At 42.6% G+C, this 13,474-nt stretch overlaps 1 protein-coding gene across 4 annotated transcripts in view; it reads right to left on the bottom strand.

Annotated features, from left to right (window-relative positions):
* pde8a (phosphodiesterase 8A) overlaps positions 1-13,474 on the bottom strand; it is a 66,035-nt gene that overhangs the window by 39,388 nt on the left and 13,173 nt on the right. For 3 of the 4 annotated variants that reach the window (XM_080767647.1, XM_080767648.1, XM_080767649.1), the window contains exon 2: positions 3,685-3,741. In XM_080767647.1, the coding sequence (XP_080623773.1) occupies positions 3,685-3,741 (57 nt within the window). Of the gene's footprint in view, positions 1-3,684; positions 3,742-7,936; positions 7,993-13,474 lie in introns of those variants that run through there. The other variant, XM_080767650.1, reaches the window with a different exon arrangement.

Genomic DNA, 13,474 nt, shown 5'->3' with positions numbered 1-13,474 from the left:
TTGAAGTGACCACCATCTTGGATCTTCAGGTGGCTAACAGGCTTTTTCTCAAAAAGCAGGTCCTATGCGTTATTCTTGCCAAATTTGGTGCTTGTATCACAAAGTGAACTATTCTTCTGAAATATTGACTTAATCCGCTGGACCATTTTCATCTCAAACAGCAAAGAGTTGTCCAGGTCGTAAATACATCATCACCGAGTCCTGCAGCTATGGTTGGTACGCACAGGGAATTAGATCAGAATTCCTCATTGGTATGTTGGTACAAAAGTCAACATACCGACAGAGTTGGAAAATTAAAGGCCAAGACAGGCTTTTTCCATCATACAAGTTTGAGTTCTGTTTTGTTGCATGGCCCTTAGACTCAACAAAAATGACATATTTTCAAAAATATGGCATTTTCCTCTGACAACTTATTTTGAAAGGACCATGTGACGAAAGTGTAAATGAGCTTGTACTGCTAACACATGTGTCTACTCTCCATCAGCCAGAATAATCTCAATATACATTAATGTTGCTGTTATTAGGGAAAATGTTTAGATTAAAATAATTATAAAATCAACATAATCTAAACGTGAAAATGGGCAAGTGAACTGCAGAGACAAGAGAGAACTGCATGGTTCTCAGATGGGTCTGACTGGCCAGACTGAGAGAGCAGAGAAAAGAGGAGGAGAGAAGTGAAGAGGAGGGCATGACAGGATCAGCTGTGTGAGTGACAAAAACAGGAAGGGGATATCTCACCGACAGGTTCTCCTACTGTGGTGGTCACAGTAGAGAGCATCAAGCTTGGAACTGCAACCAAGCTGACTGTATTGCATTGATACGTTGCTGTACCTCCAAACAGTTTAACCACTTAAAAGTGCAACCTGTATCTCCTAGCCCGGGAAAACAAACCCTCAGAGATATTTCCATTGAGTTTCATGCAATGCCTCTCGTCAACCAGCAGTGTTCCTACTTCTTAAAATTACATTTTGTTAACTAAAAGTTATGGATTGCAGCTTTAAGCCAAATATTATACTTTTAAGAGAATTTTGAAGAAAAAAAACAATTCTTCACAGATGTGTTCATAAAGGTGTCTACTACTAATAATAATAATAATAATAATAAGCCAACTCCCTTGGGAAACTTTGTGGGAGCCAATCAAAGTTGGGGTACCCGGAGGGCCGCCCTATAGGATAACAGCAGGATAGTAAAAATTGGCCAATATGAGCTTGTGAGTTGTGTAAATATGGGTTTTTTGGGGTGCTGAATCCGTTCCAACCATTCATTTTCAGTAAAAATGACTTCTGGCCATAAAATTGGCCATGCCTGCTTTTGTATGTCCCAGACACACTAGTGTAATAACTAATAATCATTTTATGCATATCTCTTTTCTTGTTTGTGTGTTGGTGTGGGCCCCACACTGTGGGACATATTAAAATATAAAAAGCATTTTATTAATATATCAGCATCTTAATTGAAACTAAGTAGATGGACAATCTTTAATGGATTTAACTGATTTATTATTTTCAGAATCAGAAAGACTATTGTCACACCTTAAAAAATAATTAATGGTAAAATAAGGGGGAAATGAATGTGCCAAATTTTAGTTCATTAATAAAAAATAAATAAAAAAAGAATATGGCTCTATGATATCACAATATAAAAAAGATCAACACATAATTTAAAACTAAGGTGTTAAAATTTAAGTATGCTTTTGTAAACAAGTACAAATATGAATAAACATACTCTTCCAACTCCCTGGCATCTCCCTCATAACTGCTCTTGTCATCTGGCTTGTTCTATCAAAATGCGCACTGTCCACTGAAATGCAGTGTGTACACTCCTCCTCATAGTTGCAACTGACTAACTTCAGAAGATAGTCTGGTGTGATGGGGTCTGTTCATTGACGGTACAGACTCATAGCCTTTGTCACCAAGCTTCCATCCATATAAGTACATGAGATTATGGATGGAAGCTTGGTGGTGGTACACTGGATGTACTGTACATCCAGTGATGGACTTTGCAGCAGCAGCCAATCTCTGGTCTGGATATAAGCTTGGAGAGAGTGCTGTGCTGCGGCTCCTGTTGTCGGGAGCAGTTTTTCTGGTTCGATAGCGGTAGTAGTTCTGCAAGACTGACAAAGTGGAGAGGGCTATGGAAGTTTTGGACATCCAAGCCAACAAGGAGGACATCATCACAGCCAGCTGTGAACTATTCCAAGTTCATGTTCCATGGGAAATCGCACAAAGGTTTTGGGGACTGGAGATTTGACATCTTCAGCAAGCAGGCCGCTACTGGGAGTATCAAACCAGAATAACTGCCCCCGACAACAGGAGCCGCAACACAGCACTCTCTCCGAGCTTATATCCAGACCAGAGATTGGCAGCTTCCATTCATACTCCAGTACATAATGGATAGAAGCTTGGTGACAAAGGCTATGAGTCTGCATAACATGGCATATTAGTTATTACGCATGTCTACAAAAACAGAGAATTTTATGGCATGGGAGTCTTTTTTACAGAAAGGTAATGGCTGGAACCGATTCAGCACCCCAAAACTTTGATTGGCTCCCACAAAGTTGGCTTGGAACAAATTTTCCTGTGATAGTAGACACCTTTATGAACACATCTGTGAAGAAAGCTAGTGGTAAGCATTTTTTTTCCAGATTTGTCACAATTTAAGCTAATTTTCTCTAACTAATTCCCATTAGGCAGAGGAAAAATATAAACTCAAAATTGGCCTCATGGGGGCCCTATAACCGGCCACTTCAAGCTTTAGCCTTTAACTTTTGAGCCACCGGTCGCCCCATCCAATTTATTCTCCCCTGGATTCCTTGGATCACTTTTTGCTTAGAAATGTTATCCAAAATGTACACAGATCAGTACACTTTATCTCTAGTAATGTGATCAAGATGTTTCAGTGTTTTTTTCGTTGTTTTTTTAAATATATATTCCATACCGATTGGCTATGACTGACTTCCACATTTACAAATACAGCCCCTGGGTAGGCAACAGGGCCTGGCGGAGACCTGCGCTCAGAGGAGTGCACTTATCCAGTAATATGTGTTTTTGCTTGAAAGGCAGGTTGTTGTGCTTGTGCAACTTTCCAGACCCATCTTTTTTTAAATACTGTACTATAAATATTTACAACATCGTCTCATGAAAACAATTTTTGTTAACTTCCAGGACAGTTGTGCACCAAAATATGCTGCATTTTCATCCATCTTCAATGACACATAAACCGAATGAATAAACACACTATTAATAAACTGCTGAACACCAGAAAAAGTCCATTTGCAGGGACAAAACCGCTCCATGGCCCTTCTGTGCAGCTCTCCCATAACATGCATTGTTCATTATGGTATGTCCATCCATGGTAATCGATGTTTGGCCTCGTTGCCATGACAACCCAAGCACATTTCATACAATGCTTCCATTAACATTTCCCCTCCTTTTCTTTTAATGTTTGAATGGGAAGTTGTTTGTTAGTGTGGTGTCTTTTTCCGACTCATGATTAGTTGTAAACTGTTAACATGTTTATAGGGACATGTTTATAATAGAAACACTGCTAGAATGAAAAACAAATGTTGACAACATAGGCTACTGAACTATTGAACTATTGAATACTGAACGCCAAATGCAAGCAATATGGATATCAAGAGAGAATTGTTGAAGAAATCTTTTCCAGTGTAGTGTGATACAGTACCTGAAGCTGGTCTTTATATAACTTCATTGGTCCAAATTGCACCTCTGTTAATGTGTTCTGAAAAACAAGAGGGTTACAAATATTAGAAAAAAACAATCTTATTTCCTTTCATAAATAAATTTCCTCTGAACACAGTATAGAGATAATGGGCTCTATTTTCGTTTGAGCATTCTAAATACACTATTTGGGGATTTAGCAGTGGGGAAGGGGCGTTCCCGCACTAAAGAGGCTATTTTGGTCACCTGTCTAAATCCCTAAAACACCTCCGCTACCCGTTACATTATGCATAGGTGTGGTTTGGGCGTTACAATAATGAAACCAATCACCGTGCCACATGCCATTGCCTTTAAGAGATCCCTTATCCGTCACCCGTTATGCCCAGTTCTATATTGCTTCATAGCCTTACGATAAACTCCACTATCGCCTTCTCAAATGTGTGTGACCATGACCAAAATAGCAATTTAGGGGAAAGCGTGCCAACACGCCCATGACCACACCTCTATACCACAAATACCGGTGTCGGCAAAATAGATAGCGGGTGACGCTGGACCAAAATACCATTAAGTTACAGAGCAAGCTCCTATAGCCTACTCGTCATTTTCGGGAAGCGGCTGACTTGAGGGATGCGTCACGGGTAACGGCGGGGACGAGAATCGAGCCCAATGTATACCAATTTGCGTCTGACAAAAATGTAATAATATAAAAATATGTATTTTGTAAAAAACGGCCTTCTGGTAACACTATAACAGGCCGGCAAGACATTTTAGGATTTTACTTGATCTCCAATGCTCTAAGGAGTATGCATACGCAGTTTCATATCAATCGGTCCAATGGTGCCGGAGATTAGCTTCTCACAGACAGACAGACGGACTCACAGACAGAAACAATTACTCCAGGCTAACAATAAAAATGAAACAATCTTAATACTTGTCAGCTCTGCTATAGTTATAGGAGGACACTTGTACTGCGGAACCAGAGGCCCACATATTTGACCCTGGTGATCAAGGTCAAGGGCCCCCAGACACAGGCCTCATTGGCCCGGTCCATGATCTGTCCATGGTTGTTGTATTCATACTATATTTTGAAAGGAGATATCCAGCGCCAGTCAAAAATCTGATCACCAACCTCAGTGTAACAAGAATGGCATGCACTCTCATGCGGCCTGCTGATGACATCAGTTATGTTTCTATGACTTATGACTCCATATTTGGGCAAGTTTTATATAAAAAATACACACGCACACGCACACACATGTGCACACACACACACACACACACACACACACACACACACACACACACACACACACACACACACACACACACACACACACACACACGAAAATATATTTTATTTACACTGTATATTGACAAGATGTGCTTTGTTGTGTTGAAAGTGTGATTTTGAAACCTGCCATGCAATGAGTGTGAACTGTGAATATAAGAAAAAAAATCAGACCCGTCTGAACTGAGTGGATGCTGTACTACTCCGTACTGTACTGTACTGTACTGTACTACTCCGTACTGTACTGTACTACTCCGTACAACGATATGTTAGTCCGACGTCCTAACAGTCCGACCGTGTCGGACGGTTAGGACGTCGGACTAAAGATATGCACCCATGCGAATTGGACGGTTCTCATGACCGCTCCATCCCTGGCTCCCCCTGCTGAAGCCCTAACTGCTACTGAAGAGCAGGCTGGAGCCTTGCATCGTTGCGTCTACTGTCCTCCCCCTGCTGAAGCTCGAACTGCTACTGAAGAGCAGCCTGGTGCCTTGCATCGTTGTCTCTACTGTCCTCTACTGTCCTCCCCCTGCTGAAGCCCTAACTACTACTGAAGCCCAGGCTGGTGCCTTGCATCGTTGCCTCTACTGTCCTCCCCCTGCTGAAGCCCTAACTGCTACTGAAGAGCATGCCTGTTGCCTTGCATTGTTGCCTCTACTGTCCTCCCCCTGCTGAAGCCCTAACTGCTACTGAAGAGCAGCCTGGTGCCTTGCATCGTTGCCTCTACTGTCCTCCCCCTGCTGAAGCCCTAACTGCTACTGAAGTGCATGCTGGTGCCTTGCATCGTTGCCTCTACTGTCGGTGGGTGAATATGTGTGTGAATGTAATGCACACTGTAAAGCACTTTCGATAAAAGCGCTATATAAATGCACCATCTGGCATGCAAGGTTTATCCAAGTGAGTTAACAATTCTGAATCTCAACAAAAGACACTGGTGTCTATACATGACAAGAAAGAGAAAGTGGTCCAGTCAGCTTGGGCATTAAGGCCACTGTGGCCTCAGGGCATGCCATTTGTTGAGGGGCACAAGGCCACACTGAGGGGCAACGACGGCCAAGGCCTTTAATCATGACCTCCCTGAAAGATAGTGTCCTGTGTCACAGTACACATTATAGTATTGGAATTATCCACAAATATAAATACTGTATGACTACTACACATATTGTATATGTATACACATAAACAACAGAGTGGTTAAGATGTGTGCTAGGACGTCTGCAGCACGACACCGCAGAGCCGACAGAGCAGAAATTAGGCTTTTACACTTTCCCTACATGCAAGTTCTCTTTTCTGTCTGCAAATAATTTAGCTTCCTTCCTGCTAAATGGAACCCAGCGCAGGGGTTAGTAACCATAGAAACCAAGCCCCTTGCGGACTTCCATCCCTCTAGAATTCCTCTTCTGCGTAAACAATCTACACACGTGAGGAGGAACACACACAGAGGAATTTCAGAAACACGCTGGGCCGGCATTAAATGGCTTCTCGCAAAATTCTAAGCCTTTTGCAAGTAACATGAGCAACAAAGAAAAAGCTGATTAGTTCCCAGTAGTGACCCAATTGACGTCACTGGGACATTGCGCTCCGTTTGTTGCAACGTCCCCTAACAATGTGCATGACATCAGGATAGCTAACTTCTGATGGGCTATGTGATAATTAAATCTTTCACAGACACGAGGACATGGTCGCATGATAAGAGCTCAGAGTTGGTATGTATGTGCGCTCTGTCTGTCTTTGTGTGTGTGTGTGTGTGTGTGTGTGTGTGTGTGTGTGTGTGTGTGTGTGTGCGCGTGCGTGTGTGTGTGTGTGTGTGTGTGGCCATGAAAAAAAAACAGCATTTTAAAATGTAACAAACCAGATATTCCGATGTGTGACAAGATCCAGTGTAGTTAGAAATGATTTTAATTACTTCAACTATGTGCGTCTGAACATAAAATGTGCCTCGATCAACTTTCATTGATTGATTTAACAAAATGTTGTGTAATTATACAACAGGTCGTTTTGCGGAACTAATCTGAAACTAATCTGACAGCTTTCTAGCCGTGCTTAAACCACAATAATGAAACGGCTAATCAAAAACAAACAATTCAGCCGTGCTTTTCTCTCAGAGCGCAGCAGACTCGGTGGCTAGGCTATACTGTATAGCTAGTTTCTTGGGACATTTGTGGTCGTAGTGACTACATCTGTCATTGAAGAATTATCAATTTCCAGCGATTCTCTTAGTGTTAAGGGTAATTGAGGGTATAATTGCAGGGCGAGTTCCGAAAGGTATCGCAGAAGAGCATTAATGAACACATTAAAGAACACCCTCTCGTGTAATATTGCTTAATTTTGTGTGTGATGAAACTAAATCAAAATGTTCTTTCTCCTATAGAATACTGCCAAACACCCAGCTAACGCGCACACACACACACACACACACACACACACACACACACACACACACACACACACACACACACACACACACACACACACACACACACACACACACACACACACACACACACACACACACACACACACACACACACACACACACACACACACACACACACACACACACACACACACACACACACGACAGCATTTGCTAGAGAAGTGGTAGAGGTCATGGCTTTGATGTAGTATGGAGTGTAGCTATAGAGGCCTAGCAGAGCCGAACACAGTGCTCCATCTCAGCCCAGGGAGACCTGTACTTCATTTATATTCCGTCGTACTGCGGTGGACTGCGTGGCTATTTTTTGGCCATGAAGTTGAAATCAGGCTTCAGTCCCCTCTAATTGACACTGACACAACCAATGCAAATGCAGCTGAGGTTGTGTAACTGGAATAGCCTGCCTGCCCCACACACAGAGCCAAGCCAGTCTGCCAGTCTCCTCGGCCAAGCATACTCCTCTAGTACAGTGTACACTACACACACACACACACACACACACACACACACCCATCACAGCAATGAATCACTCACCCAGGCATTTGCATCCCGCAAACATCATGCTGGCATCTAACCACGGGCAAACAAAGCGGGGGAAGTGAGTGAGCATGCAGGACAGGCGGGCAGCCAGTATGGACATGGTGCGTGTGTGCCTACGTAATCCATGTCCCTCCCTCCCTCTGCCATACGCTCGCACGTTTGCAAGTGATTACAGTTGACAGTTGTGTTGAATTGGAGATGTATTTTTGTTCTGTCGTGCCACACTGCATGGACATCTTCCCGGATTATTAATGCAATAGATTTTTGGCCATTGCAATTGTGCTCATGACGTGAACATGCACCGACTAAGTAGAAAAATGTGCCGCCGCTGTGCAGAAATGTATGAGCGGAATAAAGGGCAAAATGGTTAATGCTCTTTCAGCACATTAGCCTCACGTTTTCCGACAAACTGACAGCTTTAAACCTCAGCGTTCCAGATGATCGTGCATGGCCTGCTATGACAGCACAGAATTCTTCCTTGCAGTGTGGTGTGGATCAGTCACTGCATGCATCTACAGTCCTCCCAGCCTGCAATCAGGCCAGTGTACAGGCCGCTGTTCCCACTCTATACACCTAATGTATTTACATAGCAGAGCTGCTTCTGACCCCATATCCTGCTCTCTGCATCCGGCCCTATGGATCTCCTCCAGTCTCTCGCCGCGCGCACACACACACACACACACACACACACACACACACTCTCTCTCTTGCTGCGTGCACACACACACACACACACACTCTCTCTCTCTCTTGCTGCGTGCGTGCACACACAGACTCTCTCTTGCTGCATGCACACACAGACTCTCTCTTGCTGCGTGCACACACACACACACACACACACACACACACACACACTCACTCTTGCCACACACACACACACACACACACACACACACACACACACTCACACACACTCACACACACACTCTCTTGCCGCACACACTCTCTCTCACACACACACACACACACACACACACACACACACTTTCCACTAAAGTGAAAAACAGGAAATTGGATGACATTGTTCGGTGCGCAGACGTCAGCAGTGAGAGATAGAAAGAGTAAACAGCTTCCTCCACCCCAGAGCTGGGACCAGGATGCAGGGAATCTTGGGATGTCTGCCCTTGCTAGTGCTTCTTAGGAAAGTGCACGTGGCCGCCCTGTTAGCAAGCAACAACCCACAGGGTCCCTCCTTTGACAGAGCCCCGTCCCCCGGTTCAATTCCCTCTGTAGTCTTTGTTCTTCCTTCCATTACTTATTTTAAATATAGACATTTCAAATGCAGAGCAAACGTGAAGTAAAACAACCGGTATTTCATCTACTGTATGACACTCATGGTGTGTGTGTGTGTGTGTGTGTGTGTTGTGTGTGTGTGTGTGTGTGTGTGTGTGTGTGTGTGTGTGTGTGTATGTGTGTGTGTTCATGTGTTCCAATGCTTGTCTGTATGCTGCTGTAGAACTGTCTTCAAAACAAAACAGTGTGGCGCAAACAGAGATGAATCAATGTTCTTCATTAGGGCTGATTAGAGTGATCAGTCTCAGCCACAGGTGGGGAACGCACACTATGTACCACACACACACACACACACACACACACACACACACACACACACACACACACCAAAGAGAATCATTTCTTTTTGAAGTGCAGCCACTTAAACATGTGCTGAATGGATCAACCAGGTCACTCACTGATCAATGGCCCCCGTCACTTCACTGTTGTTACAGATAGCCTCAGTTACACACATTCTAATGCACATGTTATTATGATGACAAGATGTTTTGGCAGCTAAATCGTAGCGCAAAAACCCATCTGTTATTAATTTTCATATTTAATTTATTATCGTGCACAAGCAGTGTTTCAGTTACCCCACCCCAATATAACAGAAAGTCAATTGTGTAGAAGAAGGCTTAAGGCTAATGTCATTAGTGTAGTTCGGGGTGGGGGGGGGGGGGTGTGTGTGTGTGTGTGTGTGTGTGCGCGCACGTGCGTGCGTGCTTATTCTGGCTCCATCCACATTTAGTTCTGTCACAATTATTACATAATCGTCTAATCAGAATTATTTCAGATATCGCAATTATCTTTGCATAATCGTCAATCGCTATTTTCAAAAATAGCAGAAATAGCGGATCTACAAGCTTACAACCCGTACATTTTTTTGGAAAGAAAAATGAGTCAGTGATTTTCTTTGTATATTTACGTTATTTGTCATATCTGCCCTGTGCTATTTGTGATTACAAAGCCTAAAAGGCAAACGTGTTCAATGTTCAATGCAAAAACAACACAATGAAATTGTTAATCGCGATTATTTGTGTGACAATAAAATCGTCAATTTAACATTTGTAATCGTGACAGCCCTACGGCCCCTATATCCACATTTCTTATTCACAGTAACCATGCCCACAATTAGCATAGCAGATGGCTGTAGGTGAGTCACTGGCACAACAGAGTTAAACTGTCAGAAAGTTCAGAACTATATCCACCAGAGACAGTCAGACACACAACACAAACAACACGTGTGTGCCATGCAGCCTCGCTGTGACGACCCCCTCTCCCAGGGACACTGGAGCTCACAGAGGACCGCACCGCACGGTGACTAGGATTAGTATTCATTATGAACAGTGGTGGGAAAAGCAAAGTTTTACTTAAGTAAAAGTATCAATACTGCAATATAGAAACGCATTGTTACACAAGTAAAAGTCCGGTATTCAAAATTTACTTGAGTAAAAGTACAAAAGTCAGGACTCAGTAGTATCATCAAAATCTACCAAAAGTACTCATTGTGCAGAATGTCCCATTTCGGCTATTTACAAATGCACACACACACACACACACACACACACACACACACACAAGCACAAGACTTCTGGCATGTGCATACACATGGTGGCAGAAGACACCAGCTTACACAGGAGAGACAATTCATCCTTGTCCTGGAAATTAGTCCCTAATGCCCATGGATGACGTCAAGAGGTTTAAAAATACAGAGTTAACACAAAACGACTATGGTAGCTACTTCATCCTTGGTGACCTGTCCCATTTGTTACTGGCGTACCAGAGTCTTGAAGAATGACCTGCAAATTATATTTAGGGCTGTCGTGATCATGACATTTCAGATTTCACTTGACGATAGTCACACAAAAAACTGATTTCATTATTTGGTTGTGTTTTTGGCATTGAACATTGGAAAATATTACATTTGTATATAATATTACATTCAGGCTTCATAAACAAAACTTGCACATACTGTAGCAGTAACAGGGCAGATATGACAAATAACTTACTATACAAAGTAATGCAATGACGTTACACTTTCAAAATAGTAAATAGTAGTAGTAGACACAGGGGTCACGTTGAAATGCGCTGTGAGCCTTTTTGTATAATGGCCATTTTTCAACATGGAAACAATAAAGTTCATTATGTAATAATTGTGACAGGCCTAAATAGCATTAGCAACTACTGTAGTAGCAACTATAATTTGCAAGTGTACTGAAAGCTGATGTAAGGGATGTATGATGATCGCATGCCATCAGTTCACAAGCATGTGAACATACAGACATGTACCTAAAAATAGGATATATATAAATAATAATGCCACAGCCGTATACCACAGCCAAGATGAGAACGGAAGCATGCTACTTCATCAGGTTTGGTTCTCAAACATCTACGCTAAATTGATATGCAATTGGCCACGGAACCCCACCTGAAAAGATTTTGTGCCATGGACCCCCTTCATGAGAATATTTCGGTTCAAAACGGTTGTAAAATGTTCCAAATTTGTCACACACCAGATTTTTGGGACACCTCCACGTTATGAGCTATTCAAAAATAGCCTAAGTATGAAATTAAATGGATTAAACTGATTGAGATGCTAGAGTAGCTAATTTATCTATATACTGGAACTCATTCAATGACCCATGAGAACCATTGCATTGTGCTGCTATACTACTCAGTTTCAGAATAATGCCTTGTGTTTTTTTGAATGGAAAAATAGGGACAACACAATATGCTTTCGCTTTACAACATTTTTATGTATGTGTAGGAGAGAGATGCAAGAGTGCAAGCTAGCAACATTGCCTAGACGTGCCTGCATTCGCCGTTGTCTGTACTGCTATGATCATATATTTGTGTGTGTGTGTGTGTGTGTGTGTGTGTGTGTGTGTGTGTGTGTGTGTGTGTGTGTGTGTGTGCATCACTGAGCCAAGGAGAGTAACTGAGGCGCGAGAGAGAGAGAGATATGCACACATGAAACTCACAGCCCACTGAGCCAACAGAGGCATACAACACAAGCCACCATATTCCAGATACATCTGTCCAACGCTGATGTTATTAATAGCAATGCATTTACAATCTCTTCCTGCAACACATGCAAAAACCCTCAATGGCAAGTTAACAAAGCAACATTTATAGAACACCCTAAAGGCCAAAATGTATCACATTTAGGTACAGATGGAGATCGTTTCTCCGTGGTTTCGCCTACATGAAATGGAACGAATAATACATTAGATTAGATGAATGATGATTAAATAGATCTGTGAAGAGTGTGGCCACTTTCTTCACTGTTCACCTTCAAGGTATTTCTGTACTCATCCAGATTACCCGTAAATCCCCCTAATACCATGACAATCCTAAATCCTGATTTGCACTTCATCCAACGGCAGCGCTGCGCACTGAAAATAGCAGATCTACAAGCTCACAACACATTGCTATGAGACAACGTTGTTGTGAGCTTGCAGATCGGCAATTTTCAGTGGGCGACACCATCGTTGCCATGAATTATGAAGTATAAGCACAAGCCATCCGGGGCTCAGGGGCGCTTTCTCTCCGTCTCTCCACTCAAGTCCTCTCTACTCTCAACCTGTGAGGCCCCAGGGGGGTCCAAACATGATTTTATTTTTTTATTTTGGGGGGGGGGGGCAGATGACAGTGAAGTGGCAATTTAGGGACTCTTAAGACCTTGAAAGAAATATATACAGTGTATATAAATAAAAAGAGACCATTACTGCATCAAAAGTAGTCAACAAACTATAATAAAAAAAAAGGTCAGACATTGGCCAAATTATAAAATAATATTGTGAAAACATTGTGGAAATAGCGGATCTACAGTACAAGCTCACAACACCTTCCAAAGCGAGGTGTTGATCTGCTATTTTCATATATTCTTTAATCTGTGGAACCGAATGGAACCGAATGTAATGCTCAGCTCATACTGTCTGTCTGAGAGAGAGAGAGTGCACGCGTGCACGTGTGGGTATCCTAGTTCAAAAATGATTATTTTGGGGGGTCACAGCCTGAAAAGGTTGAGAACCACTGGTCTACTCCCATCTAAAGCATTTCTCTCAGTCTCTCCAGTCATCTACAGCCTGCACAGCCACAGTCAGTCAAATCCTGTTCATTTAACTCCGAGAGCATGCCAAAACCAAATGGATCACATTTGTACGCACTCAAGAGTTAGAAATTGGTAATTAAACACTGATGATTTGTACCGTGTGTTCAGTCCCATGTGCTGGACTCCTTCACAGTCAGACATTC

Source organism: Protomyctophum bolini (genome assembly GCF_963924005.1).
Source record: "Protomyctophum bolini genome assembly, chromosome: 1".
NCBI lineage: Eukaryota > Metazoa > Chordata > Actinopteri > Myctophiformes > Myctophidae > Protomyctophum > Protomyctophum bolini.
Note: the sequence above shows the minus strand (reverse complement) of the source record. Positions and strands in the feature narration are given on the sequence as shown.